This window comes from Mycteria americana, chromosome 1 (assembly GCF_035582795.1).
Source record: "Mycteria americana isolate JAX WOST 10 ecotype Jacksonville Zoo and Gardens chromosome 1, USCA_MyAme_1.0, whole genome shotgun sequence".
NCBI lineage: Eukaryota > Metazoa > Chordata > Aves > Ciconiiformes > Ciconiidae > Mycteria > Mycteria americana.
Window position 1 is genome coordinate 96,214,205 of NC_134365.1, and position 25,197 is coordinate 96,239,401.

General features: G+C 44.9%; 2 protein-coding genes across 18 annotated transcripts in view; one reads left to right on the plus strand and one right to left on the minus strand.

Moving 5' to 3' along the window:
• The window catches only part of ST3GAL6 (ST3 beta-galactoside alpha-2,3-sialyltransferase 6), a 46,976-nt gene extending 26,623 nt beyond the window's left edge, over positions 1-20,353 (plus strand). For all 13 annotated transcript variants that reach the window (XM_075513737.1, XM_075513717.1, XM_075513747.1 and 10 more), the window contains 5 exons: positions 6,348-6,443; positions 8,646-8,832; positions 9,938-10,075; positions 13,708-13,860; positions 15,547-20,353. In XM_075513737.1, coding sequence (XP_075369852.1) covers positions 6,348-6,443; positions 8,646-8,832; positions 9,938-10,075; positions 13,708-13,860; positions 15,547-15,627 — 655 coding nt within the window. In that variant the 3' untranslated portion in view covers positions 15,628-20,353. The remainder of the gene's footprint in view (positions 1-6,347; positions 6,444-8,645; positions 8,833-9,937; positions 10,076-13,707; positions 13,861-15,546) is intronic.
• A 1,464-nt stretch (positions 20,354-21,817) lies between these two features.
• The window catches only part of COL8A1 (collagen type VIII alpha 1 chain), a 91,830-nt gene continuing 88,450 nt past the window's right edge, over positions 21,818-25,197 (minus strand). For 4 of the 5 annotated variants that reach the window (XM_075513609.1, XM_075513604.1, XM_075513628.1 and 1 more), the window contains one exon: positions 21,818-25,170. In XM_075513609.1, the coding sequence (XP_075369724.1) occupies positions 23,264-25,170 (1,907 nt within the window). In that variant the 3' untranslated portion in view covers positions 21,818-23,263. The remainder of the gene's footprint in view (positions 25,171-25,197) is intronic. The other variant, XM_075513638.1, reaches the window with a different exon arrangement.

Consider the following 25,197-nt stretch of genomic DNA (forward strand, 5'->3'; position numbering starts at 1 on the left):
ATCCCATCTTCCTGCAGTATCTTTTTATACTTGAGGAAGGTGAAACCACCCCTTAAAAATTGAATGTGACCTCCTTTCAAAGTCATTTTCGGTGTCAGCTAGAGAATGTTTGAGATAAGCAGATGCAAACCAATGGCTGCTTCTACGCAAAAGAAATCTTGTGGGTATCCCCGTGCCACTGCATCCGCTGGCCTGCTGCACACCCTTGCCTGTATGTATGCTCAGCTTCCTTTTGCCGTGAACGGGGGAGACAGGGAGGCATAGGCAGCCAGGAAGGGCTGTTCCTAGCATTTCGGGAGTGACCGGCGTGTGGCACCGAGTGGAGGATGCCTTAGATAACTCGATTCCCGTGCATTAGATTGCCCTCTTTAATTCTCCTGGTTAGAAGCCGCTTCTGCCAGGATTTTTTGTTTGGTTTTGGGGGGTCTTTTCTGTGTGTGTGTGTCTTGTTGTGGTTGGAGTTTGTTTTGGTTTGGTTTTTTTGTTTGTTTTGGGGGGTTTTTTTTGGAGGCAGTGTAGTAGGGTTGGCAAGTATACTAAAATCCTGTGTTTACCAAGTGATGCAAAGGACTTCTTAGATTTGGAGTCTAGCAAATGGGCTGACAACCTGCTATATATCACATTAATATGCAGACTTCTTAATAGAGTTGAATGCAAATAACGCTGAGGTTGGCTGTACTTGGTTTTGTTTTTTAATCAAGGAGATCAAACAGGAGATTGTTGCTTCCAGCCAAATGCCAGGACCACATTTTAATTAAACTTGGGTGGAATACGAACAAAATAATTGGTGTTCAAGCCTAAGAATTATCTTGGTTTTAATACCCAGTTTTCCTTTTCTTCACCTACTGTACTCCTTCCCTGTGTTTACTGTACTCCTTCCCCTGTGTTTCGTATCTGTTTCTAGGATGTTCAGGTTTACTCTTAAGGGGAGGAAAAAAGAAAGAAAATAGGGTTTTTTCTATCAGGAGTGTGATAATTGGGGAAATCTATACAGAATTGGCTGACAAAGGCTAGTCTTTTGTCTGGAGTTTGAAGGAGAATGCCAAATGTTGTATAAGAAATTTCCTGAAATCACAAGTTCAGCACTATAATTGTTTCGGCTGTAGAGGTGCTTGCAGTACAGCATAGTACCTTTTAAATGGAAATGTCTGTCCTGGAGATCAAAAATAAGGTAATTGGTATTTATCTTTTGAATGTAGGTTCTCTGAGATACACATATGTTCAGTGGTTCTGGGAAGAATGCTTCATTTTAATAAAAGTAATATACTTCAGTAGTACTGAAGCAAAATGAGAACTATTACTATTTAATAGGCAGTAGTGTCAACAAATCAAATGTACAATGACTTCATACGATATATTCTTTCTAGATTCATCAGGTTTTGTGTATAGCACTGTTAGGGCATGAATCACTGTACTAGGGAAGAGCTTTTATATATACATTTAACAGATACAGTGGCTTTTAAATGTGAAACACTTCAGGAATTAATCCTAACAACATTCTCCAGTAATACAGAATTATTAGGCAGCTCTGTAATGCTGCTGCCTAATTCAGCCTTCTTGGCAGAATGCAAACTGAATTTCCCTATAAACTTTTCTTGGGGCAGAGTGGGGGAACCTGCTATAAAGTATTTTAACAAATATTAGGCTATATGAGCACCAAACCTATGGTCCTCATATAGCTGCATTTGTGTGCAACTTAGGTAAAACTGTACATAGTGAGCTACAAAGGATTTTTTTCTCAACAGTGCCATTTCCAAACTTTGGTGGAATTCTCACTGTGTAAAGGTCTAGTTCTCCAAAACTGTGTGGAATGGAACAGTGTCACTGACTTGAGTGGAATAGCCCGTAGGAGAAGGGTATTCCAGGCTAGGGGTATATCCACAGAGCAGCCTCTGAACACCTGCTCTACCCATTTCCTCATAATTGCTTGCTGGCTGCTCTCAGGACTCTAAGCTCAACAGCCATACATTCTTACACAATCCTGAGTCAACAAAATGTGACCTCTGCATCCTCCTTTTACCAGGTAACCTCAAAGGAAATAATTTCCATTATTCAACTGACTACGGGGGTGTGTGCTAAAGGAGTTAAGGTTGAGATCTTCTTTTTCCTTTTCCAGAGAAACAGTATTTTAGTGTAATGTGGAAGATGCAAGCCTTTTGACTTTTAAAGGCTACATTTCCGTTTAACAATATTTTTCTTTTATAGACTAGGAAAATGTTTCTTCTAGCATTTCAGCATATAAACAAAATATGTAAACTAATGCCTGGCCTTGAGATTAAGAGCCTCTTGTATGCCCTATGAATAGGGCAATGGTTTGAGTGACTAAAGGGATTGCATTTAAATGTTGGAGATCAGTTACTATGTAATTGCATCAGGATCCATTTATACTCTAAGTAGATCTCTAACACCTAAATGCAATCCCTTAGTTACTCAAACCATTGCTATAACAATTGTTATAGCTGAGGTCTTAATATTTTTCACTTTCATCACTACTGTGCTGGTGGTCGTAAGCTGGACCTCCAGACATTTCAGTCTGTTATATTTCACTTGTAGCACAGCTGATGTTGTTTAAGGACATCTGCATTTATTTCTCTTCTTGCCAATTTATTGACTTGGAGAAAGGGTGAGTGTTTGGGGTTTTTTTTTAATATGAAAACATTATTGAAAAGGAAACTTTAAGAAGTGGGTTTGTTAAAATATCTGGGAGTAACAGTCTTCTGAAAATCAATGTGTTGATTTCTGGGATCTACAATGAGTACAGGTCAGTTTCAGTTTATTAACTTAAATATCTTTGAATACAGTCTGGCCTTGCTACATAGTCTTTATCTCCATTTCATATGTCTGTTTCCCATGATATTATGTTCTGTTTTTTTACGTTAGCATAAACCATTTCCCTCCCTGCTTATCGGTTGTCAGTGGAATCTGTGCTACTGTGGACATAGACCTATGATTGTAACTGGAGACACTTGAATACTGGGGGGGGCTAAGGGGAGAAGACAATTTGGAAATAGCACATTTGTGCCAGACTTCCTGCTTGAGTTGGCCTGCTTTGACTTCCTGAGCTTGACAGATTAAAAGCTGGTCTTTCTAATTTGTTTGACTGTATCTATGACAGTATTAGTGTACAATTCATCAGGAGTATTTGATATCCATTTCAAAAGTTCACATACCAATGTTAGATGCTTTATTGGTTATTTGAAGGCAGCTGATAACTTTATTTTTGAGTATGCGTGTTATTAAGGATACTGGAGTTTGAAAGCTTAATCAAACTTCAAATTTCACTCCGTTTTCCATCCAAGTAGTGTTAGTCAGCTCTTAGCCACGAACAAGACCTGGTCTGCATCCGTCAGTAAGAGGGAAGATAGTTCAGATTTGACTTGAGAGCAGCTACGCAGCTTCTGTAGCTGCGTGAACCTCAGTTGCCCAGCTCTAAAGTCATGTTTTATTTTACCCTCCCTGCCCTGCGTGTGTCCTGCTACACCACAATTGCACAGTGCAGAGTGAAGAAACCAAAGAGCTCTTCAGTTTTATACCAGATGGAAGGCATTATTTCAATAGCTAGGGATTGACATAGTGAAGAAGCTTCTTAAATCATAGCCTCTGCCAAAGATTGGAAGGTATGTAATAAGGAATCACTTAAAGTTCATCTACAAGGGACAGAACAAGCAGTGCCTCCTCAAAGTAACTTTTTGGCTGCTTATGGTCAGAATAATACAAATCACTCGTAATGGAGTTGACATCGTTGTTGTGAATTCATGCCAAGTAGTCAGAAAGTATAAAAGAAAATATTCAGCAAGATTAGGAGCAATTTTTCTGGCTTTTTATTGAGACCCGAAGATGAGTTAATGCATGGTGTGTCAGTTGTTGCCAAACCGGGGTGTCCACCAAGCATCAGGGATGGATGCTCTAGCCAGGAGGTACCACCAGGTGTATGAACAGCAGTTCAGGGTTTGCCTTGTGGTGATGAGGTTTGTACCTCAGTTACCCAGCTGTGGCCACATAACTTTTGGTGACACCGATTTCAGAGGTTTGAGATGATTGAAACTTCAGTGATTTACAGAGGCATGCTGTAAATGACGGGAAAACTTGAAACAACCATACGCTAATCCTGCGCTTTCCACCCCTCTCCCTCATTCCACCTTCATCACTTACTGATCCTGGTTTTCGTCCAGTTTTCCTTTTTCCTTCCTGTTTCTCCTCGCTGTTGCTTCTCTGTAGCCCAGGATCTTGCTTTGAGCTTTATGATATAGCTGCGAGTAACAAAGTGTAATTCAGGAAAAGGGTAACTTCTGTTCCCTTCTTCCCACCGTAAACTTTGCAAGAAGCGTATGTTCATCAGCCTGCTTTCTCAGGATATCTTAAAACTAGATTGAAAAACTATTTGAAAATGAATGGGCTGAAGCAGTCCTGGAGCAGAGAGGGAAGGGTTTTGTGGATGTAGAGGGAATGGGCATACTGAGGACAGGATGGTGTAACAGGTTTTCACCCCTCTGTTTTCCGAGGTACTGAGTCACATGGGCTTGTGGCATTAGCTGGAAATCTTTTTATGAATGCTTGGCTTCTACTAAGCTTCTCAGGAAACACTAGAGAAAGGTGTGCCAACTTTTTCCATGTCACCCCACCCTGACAGCTGTGTTTAGCAGCACTATTTTTATATCTATATCTATATATACATTTTTAAAGACAACTCCCTCTGCAGATGTGGCCCTAGAGGAGCAGGTGCTATCACAGCATTTCTTTTGAAATACAGTGCTTTTTACAGTTGGCATTTATTCTCATTTCACCTTTTCTGTAAGCTTCAGGTTTTCAGTGTTGCTTTGGGGCCCAGTTTCCTTTCCCTAGCCCACATGCAGTACAGCGTAACGGCGTGCACGATTCTGTAGGAAATACAGGAAACTGCTTCGTACATTGAGATGTCGGTCAGCTTGGCTGGAACAGGCTGTTTTCATTGACGTTGAATAATGTTCTCCTCAGCTGAAAAAACAGGTTGGACTCTCTGAGGAGAAAGGTGTTAATTAGTCTGCATAAAGTGCCACACTGGGCATTTAATGCAGATTATAGTATTTTTTGGGACACAGTCCTGGGGTAAGAAATGGCATAGAGCCTTTTTCTTATTTGAAGAACCATGGGAGTGGGGCGTTGGGAGGTGGCTCATCCCCAGTAAGCTGTGAGCCTGTTTGTGTCTGAAGAAAATACCAGCATTTTTACTTTGCCATTGTTCCTGCTGCAACCAAGTTGAACAGCTTTTGCTCTAAATAAAGAAGCATTTTTACAACAAAAAGTGATGTGCTTGCAGATGTAAACCTTCCCTAAAGAGGTAAAATTTCTTGAGTAAAAGACCAGCAAGCCTATCTGTGTGCCTTTTTGTGCCCCCCCCCCCCTTTTTTTTTTTTTTAGGAAAACACATATTTTACTGGCATTGAAATATGACAGTAGAGAGCAAAAGATACACTTAGAAAACCTGGAATGACTTGGAAAATCTTGCCATTAGAGTTTACTTTCAGAAGTTTAACATTTGCATAAGAGCTTTTTTTGGGTGCTTTTTAACTCTGAATATATTCTAAATTCGAAAGGAATTACTGCTTTGATTGGATGTAGCATAAGATCTAATTTGTGGCTCACAGTGTTTTATATGCTCAGTAATGCTGCCTAATTTGAATCTAGTCATATGAGAATGCAATTTTTAATCAGGTATATCCCTCTTGTTATGTCATGACGGCATGCACTTCAGCACACGTTTAGACAGCACTTTGTAAGTAGAGGGAGAAAAATCAACGTGATTATATTCATTTGAAGGGCCATCACATATGTCATTGGGCTAAGGTTTTTAACATGTCCAATTTGGAGGCCTGTAAGGTAAATAGTGAACATAAATCTTGCTGCTTTAGCTTATGTTGGAGATACCTAGAGTTGTGGAGTTGTACAATATTGCAGAAGCACCTTAATTTGAGTTAGTTTTTCCAGACATACTCTATGCTGGTTGGTATACCCCCAGACCGGGATAAGTTTGAAGCATTGTGGAAGATAAATTATCTAATGTCACCCATGTCACCAACTGGTTAGATGATCTTAAACAGCAAACCACTAGAAAAGGGGCATGTGTAAAAACAGTTTTACATGAGAGAAGCCATTTCCTGACTTTGGCAGTCCCTGAAATAATGCAGCTGCATTTTTTTGAAAGCAGCCTTAGTGTGCGATACAAGGTTGAGACTGCTCTGTAGGGCCGAAGGAGTGTAAAAGATACAGGACTTCAGTTAGTACCTAAGCCAGCTAAATGCAAATATATCATTAATAGAAATACAAAGCAAGGGAAGTTGTGCATATTAAAAGTTCTGTTTGTTCCACAGCATTGCCTGTCGACGGTGTGTTGTGGTTGGTAATGGAGGAGTACTTCGAAATAAGACATTAGGGGAGAAAATTGACTCATATGATGTGATAATAAGGTAAATGGTATTTCCTTTTCATTTTGTGTATATGCAAAGAATTAACAAATTTTTGTTGTCAGTCAGTAGCTTTGGAGTTCAGTTACTATGCAAATGAAAAGGTATAAAACTTCCTGGTTTACTTATTCTGTCACAGCCTTCATTTAAAAAACTTTAGGAAAAAATGAATCGGTGTTTTATTACACAGACTGATTGATCCAGGGGAGGAAGGATCACTGGGTGGTCGGTCTACCTCGTGTACAGATACACGTGTGCAAGGTGCTGCCATCAGGGATGGGTCCAAGCAAGTGGCAGCCCGCAGCCCTGCGTGTGCCCCTCGCTGTGAGCCGGCATCCCGGGCAGCCCTGGTTCCTACCTTCCACACCACGCCTGTCTTAGCCCTGTGCTGGCGTGTGCGTTGCTCAGAGTGGATTAAACATAATGTTCGTGCTGGAAAGTCCATCTCAAGGCACATGTCAACTGGAGGATGGTGTTGATGTCTGCCCCTTTTTCTCAGGCATGGTAGTTCATCTTGGAAGTTTGAGGTGCCTCGACCTACCAGAGGATGCTGGGGTCTGAAGAAGAGGCATCTGGACTAGGGAAACTGGGGAAGTCCTCAGAGAGGAACAGGCAAGGAGCAGGGAAAAAAAAAAAACCTCAAACGCCAAGGAAACTGAAAATGAACTATTTGGCTAATTATAACAGCATTTTCTGCACATTAAGAAAAAGATAAATCAGTTTCTCCTTTGCAGGAACTGAGATGGTAACTGATTAAACAGCCCTTCTGCCTGTAGGTACCCTGTCAGATAGTGTGCCTGAACCCTCTTTCACTAAAACCTCTGAGCTGCCATTTCAGCTTGTCTGCTTCAACATTGTGTTAAACATTGAACAAAATCTCATTTTTGTTACTTTGCCATCAATCCTAATGCTCATTTTAGTAATAGTGTTTCAGTCTTCATACACTACCATAAAAAGTTGTATGCAAAGCCTGGAGTTTGACATGCATTTGAAAACATACCGATAAGGTGGAAATGAATACATGCAATTCTTCAGTTGTAGCTCCCCTTATAAACTTAAAACTATAGAAAGTGATCCAGATAATACGCCCGTTCTTAGGAAACTTTACTTGCCTGACAACTTTGTGCTTTACAAAAAAACCCCCACCTTGCACTCATTTTCACTGTAGTATAATGATGCAAGGAAGCTCCATGGATTATTTTTAAGCTATTTCAAGTATTTGGGCTCTTTGTAGATCTGTCTACTCTTCTTAAAATGGAAATCTTTGTGTAGACTGGTATCACATATTTAAGAACAGCTCTAAATTCAAAACTGTTTCAGAAATACAGTACACTTTTGCTTACTGTGAATGAACAAAGAGGTGGTGTTTGCATTCTATATTTAATGATGACTTCTGATAAAACTTTGCAAAACAAGATATGCAAACAAGGAAATATTTCAAACATTTACTCATAAGCAGTGTGCCTCCCATTCTGAGCAGTCAGTCATGTTGGCAGGAATGGAGCATACAGAGACTGCCTGAACTCTCCAAAGGATACGCAACACACCCACCAAGCAAAAATTGCAAGATGGAGATTTAAACACAGTCCCTCTAACACCTCAGAGCAGAGAGACCTGACCCACCTGCTCACTGCTTATTAATCTGTTATATCCCAAAGCAGTGGCAGCTGTGCAAGTAACATTAAAAAAAAAAAAAACCCTACCACCACCACCCCCAACAAACAAAAAAAAGGAAACATAAAGATATGTCAGCATCAGGTATACATAATCCCTGTTCCTGCATGCTGTAGACAGGGAGGAGTACTAAAACATTCTTGAATTGCCTCCTGTATGACTCGGATCATCTAGTAGCATGAATGGAGCAATGGGTAATTCTCCAAGCTGGATATTCTCTTTGGTCTTCTCCAGTTTCTGTGTTTGAGCCAAATCAGAAGGCCTTCTGCTCGGGTGACACACGATAAGCAATTGTGTGATTGTATTCTAAACCACCTTGGCCAAGCTCCTGTATGTGCTTGATCCCTCTGAGTCGGAGGGTGAGTGCACCTGATAATTGCTCATCTACCATGTAACGTGATAAGTAAATGCTGGGCCACTAAACCCTCCTGTACCGGGGCACGCCGTCTGTCCCGCAGACTAACGCCTGTGCCTGCCACCGCGCCGTAAGGACGTGGGTGGGGCAGTCATTGCCGTCTCTGTCCTCTGCAGAATGAATGATGGCCCTGTTCTGGGGTATGAAGAGGATGTTGGGAGGAGGACGACTTTCCGCCTTTCTTACCCGGAATCCACCTTCTCAGATCCGATCCACTATGACCCTAATACGACTGTCGTTCTCATCGTCTTCAAACCACGCGATTTGAAGTGGCTTTGGGAGATACTAGGTGGTCAGAAAATAGTGAGTTTAATTGTTCATGCACTTTGGCTCAGCTTGCCACACGCCTCTTGTGAAATATCTGTTTTGCTTTTAACCTTAGCCGTCCTAGCTGGGGGGAGCACTGGATCTCCCAGTCAGTCTGCTCAATATCCCTTTCCCATAAATGCTTCTGTCCTCTTTCTCATCCACATATTTGATCGGTTCCTCACCCCAAAGCAGTTTTCCTCTTGGAAATACCTTTTTATCCTCTTCTTAGCACCGTTTCATATTATGACATGCGTGCTCCAGCCATTTCCCAGATTATTTTATCCTGCACACTTGGTGGAATTGCAGAATAATGTTGGAAGGGACCTCTCTCTAGAGGTCTTTCGTCCAAAACCCTGTTGAAAGAGAGCCTGGCCAAGTTCAAAGCCATACCAGGTTCTCAGGGCATCATCCAGGTAAGTTTTGAGTATTTCCAGGGGTATTTCTACAATCTCTGTTTCAGTACTGCACCACCCTCACAGGAGAGAATTTCTCCTCATCCTTTCAGTGTGCGCCTCCGAGAAGAGTCTGATACTGTCTCTTTTTGTAAACCCCTACCAGATAGTTGAAGATGGGCTGAACAAACGCAGCCTCCTCAGACCCTTCTTGTTTGCTGCGCGCTCTGGCCCCTCAGCCATTTTAGTGGCCTTCTGCTGAGCTTGCCCCAGGTTGACACTCTCTCTTGCACAGGGGGGGAGCCCAAAACAGCTTGTGTGAGACCACAGAAAGGCACAGTACAAAGTACTTGAGAACGACAACTTCCATCTACCTGTTCTCTGTGCTCTTATTAACGTGGCCAAGCACGCAATGAGCATTTCTCCACGGCACGCTGCTGGTGCGTGTCGTCCATCAGGGACCGTTCTGCAAAGCTGTTTTCCAGTCAGCTGGCCCCAGCCTCTGCTGCTACGGTGGGTTATCCTGTTGCAGAAGCACGATTTGGCATGTGTTTGGTTTGGGTTTTTTCTGAGCTTTGGGAGGTTCAACACTCATCATCTTTTTCCTCAACCTCCTGCCCTTGGATTTTACTCTGGTTAGAGTAGCTACAAACCCAAAATCAACTGTTTATAGCCGTTAAAAATGTGTATTTGCTTGTCTGTTACAGAGTGCTAAAGGCTTTTGGAAGAAACCAGCTCTGAACATGATATACAAATCTAGTCAAATCAGGATTCTTGATCCCAGCATCACCAGAAAAACGGCTTATGAATGGCTTCGTTTCCCAACAAGGTTCCCCAAAAACGAGGTAGGCTTTTTTCTTCTGTGCCTTTTAGTTTTGTGCAAGCAAATGTGTACTCAGAGGTAATTATCTCTTTATTATAGTGGACTATGTTAGAACATCTTTTAGGTTCACATTGCATTTGTTTGCATTTAGATGGCCCTCAAAAAAGATGGGAAAATGGAATCCAGAGAGAGAGTGGGTAGCCTTGTATGCCAAAAATCTCTTTTTATGGATTCTATAGTTAGTATTGAACGAGACTGCTTTTGCGGACAGACGTAATGCCTTTTACAAAATTGGGAAAAGCAGACAGGCATTGGAACATGGCAGATCCAAAGAGCTTCTAGAAATATTAAGGAGTCTTGAATTACTAAATGTAGGGTGTTTTATAGTTTTTCTTAAAAAAACCCAAACCCACAACAAAAACCAAACAACAAACCAAAATCAACAAAAACAACAAAAAAACCAACCCCCCCCCCCCCCCCCAAAACAACAAACCAAAAAAACCCCAACAAAACCGCCCACCAAAAACAAAACACCAAAAGAACCCCACACCAAACAAACAACCCCCCCAAACCCAACAACCCAGTAATTCTGACAGTGCTGCAACTTCGTGCTGCTGGGGGCGGGCAGGGCCTAGGGAGCGTACAGGATATTCCAGCCTCGTGCTAATGACATATGTCGAGCAGCATTCTTGTGCTTACTGATTTGATGCCAAACGCTGTAATGAGCTAACTGCCAATTTGGACATAAAAATACATTTTTAACTGTCAGCTTATGACTGAAGAATGTTTCTGATGAAAGGTAGGACTTCAAGCTGGAGACCTCCCTTGTGCGGTCAGGACTGACCACGTGCTGTTTAGCACAAATACGGGTCCCTGGGGTCACATCGTTTGATCGGCTGTCACTGTGCAGTATCTACCACAACTTTTTTCTGGTTTAATCTTTCTAATACTGGAGGGAGCTGAGGGTTTTTTTTTTGCTTTGGGGAGTTTTTGTGCCTTTTTTTCTTTTCTCTTTTTTAATTTATTTCTTTTTTTTTGAGCTGACTAGTGGCTTTTTCTTCCCTTATTAACTCTCAAACTGGAATACCCAGTTTGGCTGCGTGCTTGCTGGGGCTCCGTGGCGTTTCAGCTCTTCAGCCGAGGGTGGGAAGAAAGCAGCATAGTAGTTGGGTGCCTAACTATCTCCTAAAGGGCCACAGAACATCCGTGGCCTCTGTGGCTCCAGAAATCTTCCCATCTCTCCCTGTGCTCCCCTCTCAGTGGGAGTAAAAGCGAGACCAGCGCTGTCAGTGAGCCGAAGAGAGATGCATGGTGTCCTGGAGCTGGTACGGCGGAGGCGCAGGCCCCTCGCTCGCTTTGGGTAGCATGCATGCCCTCTGCTCCTCTCCTGCTCGCTGCCCAGAGCTGGGGCAGAGTGCGTCCGTGCTTGGAGCCCCTTTCCACCACCTCCACATCCCACTTGCTCCATCCCAGGGGTTTTGCGGCTCCTCGTCCCCGGTGGCAGCGATGGTCAAGCTCGGGCATGCTTTTTCTCACTTTTCCTGCCATCTCGGAGGCAGGCCGTGGCTGGGAGCCTGCACATCTGCAGCCACATCTGCAGCTCTGGCGTGGCTTGGTTAAGCTGCAGGTGGTGCCTCGGAGGTTCCCATTGGCAAGGCGGCCTTTTGCAGGGGACACTTTGGAGCCCTCTGTCCCATAGCAGGTCCCCGGGGAGGCTGGTGCTGCCTTCGCTGCCCTGTGCTTCAGCCCCCTCTGCCTGCAGGAGATGCCGCAGACCACTATTGCGGTCCCTGCTGTCTCTGCCTTTTCCATTAAGCCGATCTCACGTCCCCTGTGTGCGCATTTGTGCGTAGTCTAGCAAGCGTTTCTGTTTCTTTGTTAGCAACTGGGATGGCGTTAGCAGAGCCGGGGAGAACAACTGTAAAATCGGATGTGCAGCCCCAGCAGCACTGAAGTCAGAAAGTGTTGCAGAGTCATTCCGGGGCTGCGCCTATTCCCATTAAACGTGACCGGCTGAACAAATTTCATTACAGGCCGAGGGTATCTGGATATTGCTAGGGCGCTGGTGTGATAATACATTTCAAAAGTAGTGTTGCTTTTTTTTTAGTATATTCTTTTGAGGTGAACTTTATGATGGCCGAAGGTAAACAGAGCTAGTTGTAACCTGTGATACTCCTGATATTTCCAAATAGCGCTAATCCTGACACGTAGCATTCCTGCCATAATTTAGGGCTCCTGTTTAGTATGGACATTGCAACAGAGTCACCACTAAGTTTCTGATATTGGGTCCCCAGGGCAGAAAGTTATTTTGCTAACTGGCAGGAGCCCTGGGCAATCGTGTGCATTTTAAGTTGATGTTATTTCTGGAGTACTCCAAGAGTTGTATAAAGGTACAAAAAAATTCTACATAAAAAGGTGATAGTTCAATTCTGTGACTTTAGTTAGGCTTACAGAGCTGATGTTAGGAACTTTTTCCTGGGGATTTGTTCTTTTATTATACGATACAAAGAAATATTTTCCTGTATCATCGAGTGCATCTGCCTCTCTCTGCACAGAGTTGTCCAGTACTGGTTTGCCTGCTTCATTTTCAGAGGCAAATGAACTGAGCCTTGGGTAAGAATTCAAAACAGCACATGATTTTGTGCTCAGTTTGAGGTTTGATTGCAGCTGCCGAAAGTGCGTAGCTCCTTTGGTCTCTGAGAAAATTGTTATTTTAGCTAAAAAAAGGCATTAGTGCCTGAAAGTTTTGTCCATTTCTGGCGACGCTTTTTCCCCTCAGCTTCATCTGTTGATCTAATGAAAGAGTGGACCTCTCTCTACAAACCTTGCCTCATTTACTTCCCCAGATCATTTTTGCTGCTGCTGCTAAAACAGTCATGTACTTGATCACAAGATAGGACAGGTGGTTGCAATGAGTTGTTCCATGCTCTTGTAAGAAATGCTAATTTTCAGTTAGGTGCTCTTAATTTTGCACAGTTAAAACCTGTTTATGACCTGCTCTTGATATTTTACATTGCATTTACTTCTGAGCTATCTCACTGTAGGGTGAAATGAGCAATTTTATCTACAGCTTCTTTTCTTGTAAAGGAAATAGTGGGGGAAGGTCTAAAGCTGTGTTCTTCTGGAATTTCCCTGCTTTGAAAAAGTTCACATGCAGCCAAATTCATGTAGCAGTAGCATTCGTGCTTTTTTAGTTTGGTGTTATGAAGATTTGAGGCATGTCGTGTTGTTCTGTTCGTCTGGATCTCCATCATCTGGAAAATTCTGAACACATCTGCGAATTCAGTCAAACTCGACGGGGTGAAATGCTCTCCAATATATTGAAGTCTGACCAGTTTCATGGAAGTAGGTTGCTGAGCAGAGGGATGGGGAGACCTTCCTGATGCGTATGCGGAGGGAAGGGCTACAGCGTGGGCTCAGCCCTCACTAGAAACCAGAGAATCCCAGGGAAGGCCAATGTGGCAGACACCCCGGTCATGGAAAATCTGCGGGCAGTACCTTACTCCTTATGAGACACGAGGGGATCAAACTACAAACCCAAACATCTCTAGAAGAGCCAGGCTGCCTGATTTCCGCTGTCTTCGTTCTTAGGTTTGCTGTTCCCGTCAAGCTGCCAGTTATTTATGTATGCGCGCTCTTTGTGTTTCGTTTTAGAAACCCAAGCATCCAACAACGGGGCTAATTGCCATTACACTAGCATTTCACATATGCCATGAAGTTCATGTGGCAGGCTTCAGATACGACTTCACTGACAGAAACGGTTCTTTGCACTACTACGGCAACGACACAATGTCTCAGATGATGCAGGTAACAAACACTTGTTTATGCTGAGAGAAATAACAGCTGGTAACTGGGGAAGACAATTCAATATAGACAGAAGTGTGAACTGCAGGTCAGAAAGGTCTCCCGTCTTTTCCTGGTTCAGCTGCTCATAGGTTAACATCGCTTGAATCTCTTCATCTCTGCTTTTGTTTCTGAAACATGTAGATAATGATATTTGTGTCCCTTGTGCTGTACCATATTCTGCAACGTCTGCACGAGATACGTCCATTTGTATGTTCTGTTTTGCTTTGCTGGCATTATCCTTAGGCTATGCAGCTCTTGTTCATAGAGGCGTATTTGCTAGCACTGTCGGAACATGAACAGCATTGTTTCTGTTCGCATTCTCTTTTTCCTTGGCACCTACTTGCACAATTTGTCATAGTTGCCAAACTTCTTAAAAAAAGAGAAAGAAGAGCAAAGGGAAATGGAAGGAGTTAAGACCCACAAACTTGCAGTTAGGAAAAGAACTGAATTTCAGAAATTGAAAGCAGAAAAAAGCAGCTCTTGGAGGGGGTAGGGAGAGAAGGAACCGCTTCCCCCTCGGGAGGGGGAAGCCACAACTCACCAGGAAAGGGAGCCGCAGGAGGCTGGCAAACATCAGGGATGCCTTCTCCTCCCTCCTGCTTTGCTACGGTCATGCCTGTGCTTTTATGTCTCTGCTCTGGTCTTCAGCTCTGTAGTCCGAGCAACTCAATCTCAGCCCTTTACCCCAACGTGAACAGGTTTCTCTTCCATGTGCGAGCCTAGTGCATGTGGGGACCATTTTCTCTCCTCCCTTTCCTGAAGAGGAAGGATAGGGGCAATGCCCATGGGAGCCTCTCATGGCTCTGAGGAGTCCTCGGTGCCTGCTGCTCTGAGGTAATTTTCCTCTGACACTGAACTCCCCTTCATTTGGAGGCTCCTCTCTGCAGGTGCTTTTTTGTAATGTATACCAAAGTTGGTAAGGTTGATCACTAGTTGAATAGACATCCATAAGTTTCCTAAAATCTTGAACCTTTAAAAAACAAACAACTAAACAAAAACCTTATCATTAATTCTTTAGTGGCATTAAGTTGTAAATATTATACTATATATGTATAATCTTTTATGGAGTATTTGTATTATATTCATTTTAATTTACTGGATTCAGTGTCTAAGGTGGTCAGTAAACTTACTTTCCTTGTGCTGTCCTCCACTAACCTCAGTGGTCTCTTGTGTATCCAGGGTCTGGCTTGTTGGAACTGATCGGCAGGATGCATCCGATTTACAAATGCCTGATGTGTGCTTTTCAAGAACCTGCATTGAGCTTTGAGAATTAGTCATTTTGTGACTGCTTGTGCTATAAATGTGGTTATGCAGCTGTTCCCTCTAAGCACGGGGAGGAGCTGGGAGAGTTAGTAATGGAAGGACTTCTGTGAGACCATGTCTCACCCATTCTTGTCACTGAAGGATCATCCCTTTTGGTTTGTGTCCTAATGGAAATCTAATCTAGTTTTGAGCAATAGAGTCACTCACCTGTTTTCTTGGGAGACTGTGCTACAGCCTTTGCTAAGAAGTCTTCTCCCCAGAGCTTTCCTACTCTTAGCATCTTCCAAGTATCACATTTAATTAAAAGGAAAGAACAACAAAATGATGCTTCTGGTAATAATTTGAATTTAATTTTTTTCTTATTATTCCCTCACATCTCTTTAGAATGAATACCACGACATCAACGCTGAGCAGAAGTTTTTGAAGAAGCTTATAGACAAGAACTTTGTGGTCAATTTGACGTGAAAGCTGAATGGAAAATACAAAGAATAATCACTATTTTCAAGATTTGAAAAATTTTTATTTTTTGTATGACATTTTTTAAGTGCAGCATAACTGTTTACTGTTTAAAAGGAGCACAGAAACCTCACCAAGGCAGAAGCTGCTTCTAAGCCTGAGGGTAGTGGACTATTGCAAACAGAGTTAACTGAATTTCTGTGAAGCTATTTAATAATGAGAAAACCGTGAAACTTTCAGCTGAAAGTATCAGGGATATATAAAAATGTGATGCACATTACTTATTTATCAGCAAGAACTCTTTCCAAATGATTACTTCTCTGGAATACTTTTGTTTCTGATGTTGTCCTCCAAAAGAGTTACACTGTCAAGAGACTGAGACGACCAGTGTTTAGTAGGTGGATGTAAAGTCTTGAATGTCTGTCTTGTAGTATGAAAATGGCTTTAAAACAATGCCTATAAATCATTACTGTGTGTCTGGGAGAAGGGAGAACATACAGAGTGTACAGGTTTTGGTCTGCCCTAGTCCTGAGGAGGGGATGTCCATCTTCAGCAAAGAAGCCACAGCTTCTGCACTGGCCATCGACTCCGAACTGCTGTCTGCCTTTGCCGAAGGTGAAGACCCTGTGATCTGATTTGTGGAGATGCTGGTATTGACAATGCTCGTGTTGTACCCAGTTTATGGAAATCCATACTCTCCGTGCTGTGCGTCCAATAAATTTTACAGTGGGTGACTTGACTTAGAAAAGAGGGAGTATGAAGACTGAAGAGTTGTCCTAACTACCTGTGTGTCAGCCGCTTCCCCCAGAGCACCAGAGAAGCGTGAGCTTGGGACGGAGGTGTTCATGCTGAGCTTAAATTTAGAGCCAATGCTTGTTGGATTCCTAGATCTCCAGGACAGGATCTCATGTATCTTTCTGTTCACTCCCCAAGAATCGAGGTGTATTTTTACAAACCAGCACAATCTCCTTTCTCAGATGCTGTCATGCATTTCCACCTTTGAAATGCATCAATATGAGCAATGAATGTTCCCATTTTTGGCAGTAGAGTGTGCTAGGGAATATCCAAGATGTACCTCAGCTGAATTATCATTTGGCTTCTGTTTACCTCTCCTGTCTTGACTTTTAGGCTTAAAGGATGCGGCTGAACTAAATCATTTAGCGGTGGGAACTTCCTCGGGATTTTAATTGAAACATTTAATGGGATGTTTATGCTTCCTGTATTGGTTTGTCTCAGACAAGCCTGCTGAGTAAGTTTCCTGCTGCCTGGGAATGTCCTTGACAACTGTCAAAGAGGAACAAGTAATATGCTGTTCCAGTTCTCTCATAGGGTGTGTATATATATATATATTTTTTTTTTTTTTAATTGTGGCAGGTTTGCTTGAAGATCTTGTGGTTATCTTGATCAATCACACCTAAAGAAAATACAAAGAAGTTCACTTAAAAAAAAAAAAAAAAAAGTCTTTAAAGGTGGTAGAAGAACCTTTGCTGCTTTTTAATAAAATTATATAGAGAATTTTAGTATGTTTAGGAGCAGTGCAAACAATTCCAGTATGAATACAAACCTCGAGCAGGCCAAGAGCACGATATTTGTGTTTTCAGAAGCTGAGTATTACAAGAGTACTGAACACAGTTTCTTTGCTGCAGCAATGTAGAGGAATAAGCATTGAAGTGACCCAGAGGGTCATCTTTCTTTTTTCCTATTTCTCTTGCAGAGTGCAATAAGTATTGAAAAAAACAACCCCCAAACCACCTTCCCGTAGTTCTCATCTCCCTCTTTAGCTCCTTGGCTCTGCCATTTGGGAATTAGTGAGGGGGCAGTGTGATTTGGAGGGGAGCCACAGCCCAAGGGGGGAGGAGGCTTGTGTTTTCACCTAATGGCTCCTGAGCTTTGGTCCGTTTCAAGCAAATTGGATGTACCTGAAATAACTCCAGATGTCATAAACATCTGTGGCAGGGGGCAGGGAAGAACCCAGATGTGTCCCCAGCAAGGGACAGGCTGTGCCACGGTGTCCTGCCAGCTGGATGTGTGTCCCCTGGGCCCAGCTGCTGCAGATGTTGCTGCGGGGGGGTGGCCCCTTGTCCAGCCATGCAGAGGGCGGCGGGCGAGAGCGTGGAGGAGAGGGGAGCGCAGGAGGTCCTGGGGCACCAGAGCAGGTGACTGTGGTGGTAGAAATGGAGGAAACCAGAATTTCTTCACCAGGTGGCAGAAGGGCTCTTACTCAGTTATTTGCGTTTCCTTTTTTTTCTTTTTCCTTTTTTCTTTTTTTTTTTTTTTTAACCACGCACATTTCTGAGGCTTTAAGGAGATCTTTGCTTAAAAATGTGAATACAAACAGGTGGGCTTTTGCATCGGAAAAGTGATGCTACTGTCTTTGTCTCTACCAGCATTTATTTCTCGTTATTATTTCAGTTAATTAAAAAGGTTTGTATGTGACTGTAGCCCCAGACCTGCAGTGGTTTAGACTACTGACAATAGCAATTCCACATGAAAAAAATGCCGAGGTAAGGCTTTTTGCGAATGTCACGGTGTTGTCCGCGCTCTCTTTGCATAGAAGTCCTTGGTAGATCTCAGACTGTTGAGAGCAGAGCCAGGCAGAAGCGGAGGGCTGCCTCTTCCCCCTCGAAACCTGTGGTTGCACCAGAGCCGGGCCCCCCAGCTCTCCCACAGGCTGCTGCCACGGATCCGGCCGCATCCATGTAACGTCATGCAGTACGGTGACTGAGAGGATTTTTTCCAGGAGAGGCGTTGAATTTGTCCTCTCCTCGCAGTGTCTGGTTCTTGTGATGGTGCAGGCTGCTTCCCTCCGCTTCTCCACCCCTGTCCCCAGTGGTAGGAGCTGGGTAGGGAGCTGTGGTTCTGAGGATGTGGTTTCTTTCTCTGCTTTATTTCCTCTCTGGAGAGATTCTTCCTACTAATCTAAACTAATTTTTCTAGGAGATTTTCTGCTTTTTTGGGGTTTTGTTCTGCTACAGTTAGACTCCCCCAAAAATAATTGGAAAAAAGGCTTCATGGCAAGCAAATGGTGTCTCCCCCAAACTCTTTTACTTGATAGACTCCTTTATTACTACTTTTTTTACTACATCAGCTTTTGTCTCCCTAAGATTATTTTTTTTTCCTGATGTTTGATATTCTCAATGCATTTAGTATGCTGTCTACAAGCATTTATCCTTATCGGCTGCTGCTTTTTATTGCTTCTTAATAAGCCTCCCCATTTGTATGACTGACTGATTTTTGAAATTAATAGTACTCCCAGGGATAGTTTTCCCCTGCTTCTGTGCTCCTGCAGGGATGTTGAATCTCCATATGCCAAGATTACTGTCCCAGGGTGACTGAGTAACATTTAGAGCCAGCCCTGTTCACTTGGGACCGAGCCAAGAGCTGATACCGTTGATAAACCGTGGGGTACTGGCTTTTTTTTTTTTGAAAGCACAGCTTGCAGGCCAGTAGCTTTTCTCTTCAATAATAAGTAGTGACCCAAGTGATTCATTTTCTCCCCCGTAAGATGTTTTGGTAGGATTCTGTGTACACCAGCCCTGCTTCATCACCTGCTTCACATGGTCATTTCTGCTACTCTGCCTTGAGGACAGGCATCGCTTTTACGCTAACTTCGATGCAGGCGAGAATACCTATACGTAGTGTGTTTCTCAGTAACACCCACAGATCACAGTGTCTATTCTGTCCAGGCACGCATTTTCACAGGCGTTTTGCAATACCAAAGACTTGCCTTGGGACTCTTTGAAAAAAGCAATAATGCTAACTCCAAATACTTAGATCTTTTCTGAGAGCGAGCTGCTATTAAGATTTTTCTTTCTCCATTTTTGCCATTCCTGAAAGTGAAATCTCTGCACTGAAACTTCCCTTTAAAAGCTACCCCATTTTTCTATCGCAGCAGCAAAGCTGCCAATTTTGAATCCCAGGGTGCTGTCAGCTTTATTTCCATGTCTGGTAATGGTGTAACTATATAGGTACCCAGTGTCTCCCATCAACTGTCTTCCTGTATCAGTTGCAAAGTCGGATGCTCTCATCCCTTCTTCCTCTGTCCTGTTCTCCAGCAGCCTGCTGAATTTCAAGACAGCAGCGTCTTACAGCAAAGGTGCTCCTGCATTTTATCTGCCACCGCCCTCAAAATGCTGCACCATCAGAAAGACCCAGCTCTAAGGTACCAAGTACGCACAACACAGGCAGGATGACGTGTGTCAGCTGAAAGCTCCGTTTGGCTCAGACTTTTAGGGGGTTTTTTTGTTCGTTTTCTGTTAGGAAAGTATTTTTCCTCTGCTGCAATAATTAAGGGAAGTACAGAGATAAGACTTAAGAAGGAAGGTCTCAAACTGTTGCACTATATATGAATCTGAGAGTGCCTAAAAGATACTACTAAATGACATTTCCAGTGATTGTATTGGTGGTGATAATACAGAATCACAGCTTTGGTGTTTAATAATTAGTGTGTGGCACCTCTTGTTTCCTGTGCCACGCTTTCCTTTTTAACAATGCCCTGGGAGGTAGTATAAATACCTTAACTTTTAAGTGGAGTCTGATTTTTAAGAACATATGAAGCTCAACATCTGTTTTTGGTATCGGTAAATACTTATTTGCCATTTGTCTTAACTTTTATATGCCTTTGAAGTGCCAGCTGTATTTTGAAGACATTCTTACAGTTGTTTCAAGTGAAATTTTGAATGCTACAAATGGAAAGAGATTATTTTTCTGTGAATAAACTCTGTTAAAGACTGTGCTCTCCGGTTTATTTTTGCAAGGTCATTGCTCTGTGTGTGTGTGTATGCGCACATGTGCCCAGCCCTATTATTAATGCTGTGTAAAGTACCTACACTGTTGTCAGATCTGGTATTGAGTTTCAGAACAAACTTTGGTGCTTAGTAGAGCAAACGGAGCTGAAAATTTTTGAACCGAGGTAGGCTGAGCTGTACTGCAGGTGGAGAGCTCGCTCCAGGCTGAGTAAAAGCGAAGTTGGGACATAGTTTTTGTGGGTAAGATCAAGAGCAGCATCTTCGTGATTTTACTCTTTCACGGTTTTTTAATCTTGCCCATCTTATTGGGGACTTTCAGGGGAATGCTAAAATAAAAGACGTTTAACTAAGAAGATGGTGTGTGACAGAAGACTTTAGATAGGAAGTGAGAGACACTGATTGTGGTATTTCACTCATGTTTTGTTTTCTCTTTATCTTTGTGCAGTAAAAATAAGATGCTGGGGAGCAGGGAGCTGCTTAGCCAGCGGCTCGAGGGAGTCTAAGGGAGATTTAGAAAACAATTACCTGACACAAGTAGGTATTCAGCGCGTTCATTTTAGTATTGACAGTTTAGGAGCTTGCCAGCTTGGAGGAAATGCCTGTCTTTGAGGTGAGATCGAGGGAGCCACACCATGGGTTATAATTTACTCCCCGCAATGGAGCCACAGCTGAATAGTGATGTAGATCAGTGACAAATACGTTGCTGCTTTCACACTAGGTTTTTGCTGGAGGTGAAAAAAATGGGGGGGGGTGGAACGGGAAAAGCTGTTTTCAAATCACAGGGAGAGCCAGGGACATGGCGTGCTTCTCCCAGCCTGGGCAGCCAGCTCTGGCTTTTTTAGGCGAGCACAAACCCTTAACAGCGCACCTCTACAACGTCTGATTTCTCGGCTTCCCGCACGCTGCCCCTGTGCCTTTTTAAGCTGCGCTCCCACGTCGGCTCCTGCTGAGCAGGACCCGTGTCCTTGCAGGCCACCTGCAGGAGCCCCTCGCCCTGTGTGGTCCCCCCAGCCGCTCTCTCCCGCTGTCCACATCGCATCCCAACATGCGATGCTGGGACAGCGCGTTCCCCCCAGTGGCTTAAGGCAGATTTTGCCAGCAGAGAGGAACTAAAGAAAAGGTTATCTCAATTTTTTTTTTCATATCGGGCTGTCAGTGGTTTCAGAGAGTCCTTGTGATCTGATACATGAATTCAGCGGGTTGAATGTTCCTTCCACCAGTTCTGCTGAATGAAGACAGGATTTTTTTTTTCTTTTAAGATATTTAATAAGATATTTTTTCAAATCAGTACAAAAATTTTAAATACAAAATTATTTGCTTTTGACATATCTCATATATTCTGGGAACATACCGAAGTCACCAGTGCCTGGTAAACACTCCGTCCGTTCCTGCCACCGTTCCATAAAATTTCTGAGATAAAGCACCACATTGTATCACTGGAGTCCTTAGTCAATGTTAGACTGCATTAAAGTCTGCATTTAAATAATGGTAATGCCAGTTAAATCCAATCTTAGTTCTGCATGAAAAATCTAGTTCATTTTTGAATCAGAAGCGGTAGCATTAGCTAAAGACATTGAAGAAGTGATGAGTATTTAACTCTTTCAACTAGCATAACAGTGTGTGATGTGCAGCACTGTACAGGGAACCACAGCAAAGTACACTGCCCTTTGGAAACGAATACTTTTGAGGTGAGATTAGCACCATTAATGAACAGACAGCTCTTGCAGAGAAGTTCCTTTCCTCACGTACAGAAAAGATCGAGGCCTGCAGGTTCTCCTTGAGAATGGGTAACATAAATAAGGATTGGAAATCAGCTTTTGTATAAAATGAAGTTCTCGAGTAAATTTGCGTGATCAGTGTTGCTGGTAAAGTTATCGGTTGATCTCAAACAACAAATTAGTTAATTAGCAAACAGAGCTACTTCTGCTTTGCCTAGTCATTGAAGAGTAAACTGATTTCATTTTCTCTGAGTGGCAGAATAGACGTTTCTTCTGACAAGCCAAACAGATGCAGGTTCTTAGCACGAGCACAGAAATCCCAGCTAATTTATACAGCACTGCTGTATTGCCACGCGTTGGCCAAAATGGCTCAGTCACGTGGCACAAAGCAAATGGGGAACCCTTCATTTTTGTCTCTGATCTACCTCATCTACTTCAACTGTGCAAATGCAGATGGAGACTTTTTGAGTGCTGTGGCATTTGGAGGTGAACCCAGCGCCGGCTGGAGTCAGTGGCGGCGTTCTGGGTCCAATGACTGCTGGAGAAGGCTCGCAGGGAATAGTTACACCATCGATACTCCTTTTCCGTCATAAATAAGTTGTTCAGGAAAAAAACACACCTGCAGGAATATTTTATATGGGAGGAAGGGAAATAAAGGTCTCCAGCTAAGAGAACCTTTGCTTGTCAGGCAGACCTGCTGTCAAAGAACCAAAAAACCCCCCACCCAAACAAATAAAAAGCCACTCAAATTTTTCCATGTAATTTGCGACAGACCTACTCTGGTTTAAGTCACTGGTTTTCATCTCATAACTATGATCAATGCAACAGTCAAATATGCAACAGGAGTGAGTGACCTACACTGATTTGAACCTTAGTATTGAATTACTGTGAATGAAATGAAGTAAGCATGGCATCACAGAAATATATAATGTACAGCTAATATGTCCCCCTCGGGTGCAAAACAACTGTTTATGAACCTGATACACATCGTTAGATATGTTCACCACACCTTTTTTTTATAACTAGCTGTGCATAATGTTAAACTTTGTATATTTTTTTTTTTTGTACAAGATGGTCCAAAACGGTCATAAAATGCATCTTTCATGGTATAAAAGTTTGAAGCAGAGAAGAAAGGTTTTGATTTTGTGTGTATGTGTGTGTGTGTGTCTGGTTTTTGTTTTACATGGGATACAATAAATATCCTGAAAAAGACGAATGAACGTACTGCCCGGCATAGAGTCCTGCCGCCTGCTCGGATGGCATTTGAACGTAAACCTTGTCTCCGTGCATCAGCTGGACAACGGCACTGCCCGAAGCCTGATCCAGGAAGCCCTTCTTGTACTCATCGTAGGTGTACATCAGCGGCTCGTTGTTCTTGAACAACGCCACCCAGACGCTGGCCCCTTTACAGTGGACGTGGTAGGCGAAGTAGTAGACGCCGGGGATCTCACAGGTGAAGATCCCTGTCTGGGGGTTGTAGTTCTGCCGGCCATTGTAGAGGAGCTTGTCGAACTTCACGGGCACCCCGACCCGGGGGAAGGGGGTGAGGAGCTCTGCTGTGAACGCGGGCATCTCGTAGACGGCGCCGCCAGCCTTGCCTTTCTTGCCCATGTAGCCATAGGGGGGCTTGACACCCTCTATCCCCGGCCCCACCTCGGGCAGGTACTGTCCTACGGCCGGCGGAGTGGGTGGGATGATGACCGGGGGACCTGGGGGCCCGGGGGGGCCGGGCGGCCCCTGGAGTCCTGGCTGGCCAGGGGGACCAAGCGCCCCAGGCTTCCCCGGGGGTCCCTGCAGCCCTGCGGCACCGGGTTTGCCCACGCCAGGGAAGCCGGGGGGTCCGGGCAGGCCAGGCTCCCCCTTCGCCCCCGGCAGCCCCGGGGGGCCAATGGGACCGCTGGGTCCCGCGATGCCCGGGATGCCTGAGGGGCCCTGAAGCCCCTGGGCACCAGGGAGCCCTGGCTCGCCCTTCGGCCCCACGAGCCCTGGGACGCCTGGCAGCCCCGGCAAGCCTTTCTGTCCAGCTTCCCCCTTGGGCCCCGTGGGGCCCGGAAGCCCTCGCAGCCCGGGGGCCCCCACTTCCCCGGGAAAGCCTGGCTTTCCTGGAAAGCCCTGCAGGCCGGGTTCACCCTTGGGGCCGACTGGTCCCGGCGGCCCCACGGCACCCCCTTCTCCTTTGGGTCCCGGGAAGCCGGCGGCCCCCGGGGGGCCCATGATGCCCGGCAGTCCCGGCTGGCCTGGCTCCCCCGGTGGACCCCCCATGCCAGGCGGCCCCGCGTGCCCCTTCTCCCCCTTTGGTCCCAGGGGTCCGGGCAGACCACCCACACCACGCTCACCTTTGGGCCCGGGGAAGCCCGGCTTCCCAACCCCAGGGAGGCCGGGGGGCCCCGGCAGGCCTGGCAGGCCTTGCTCCCCTTTGCCACCTGGGAAGCCCGGCTGGCCGGGGACGCCGTCCTGGCCAGGTTTGCCAACGCCAGGCAGGCCAGGAGGGCCTTGCATCCCGGGGACCCCTGGGGGCCCCTGCAGTCCCAGCTCTCCCGGGGGTCCGGGTTTGCCCAGGGGTCCCTGCGGGCCGGGGAAGCCGACCATGCCCGGCTTGCCGACCCCCGGCAGCCCCACGGGGCCGGGGGGGCCGGGCAACCCGGGCGGACCCTTCAGCCCCGGCAAACCTGGGATCCCAACGCCCTTCTCCCCTTTTGGCCCTGGGATGCCGGGGGCTCCCGGGGGCCCCTTCATCCCGGGCTCGCCCTTCGGCCCCGGCTGTCCCTGCAGCCCCGGAGCACCCGCTTTCCCTATGCCAGGAAGCCCGTGAGGCCCCGGCGGTCCTTGCGGCCCGGGTATCCCCATGGGCCCGATCTCCCCCTTCGGCCCCATCTCCCCTCTCGGCCCCGGGGGCCCCATGACCCCCGGTTTCCCCGGCATCCCTGGCAAACCCGGCTTCCCAATTCCTGGATATCCTTGCGGGCCTGGTTTTCCTTTGGCTCCTGGCACACCGTGACCTGGTAATCCTGGTGGCCCCGGTGGCCCTCTTGGTCCAGGCTCACCGGGGGGACCTTGCTCGCCCCTCAGACTGCGTATGGGCACTTCTGGGTCAGGGAGAAAAGAAAAAAAGA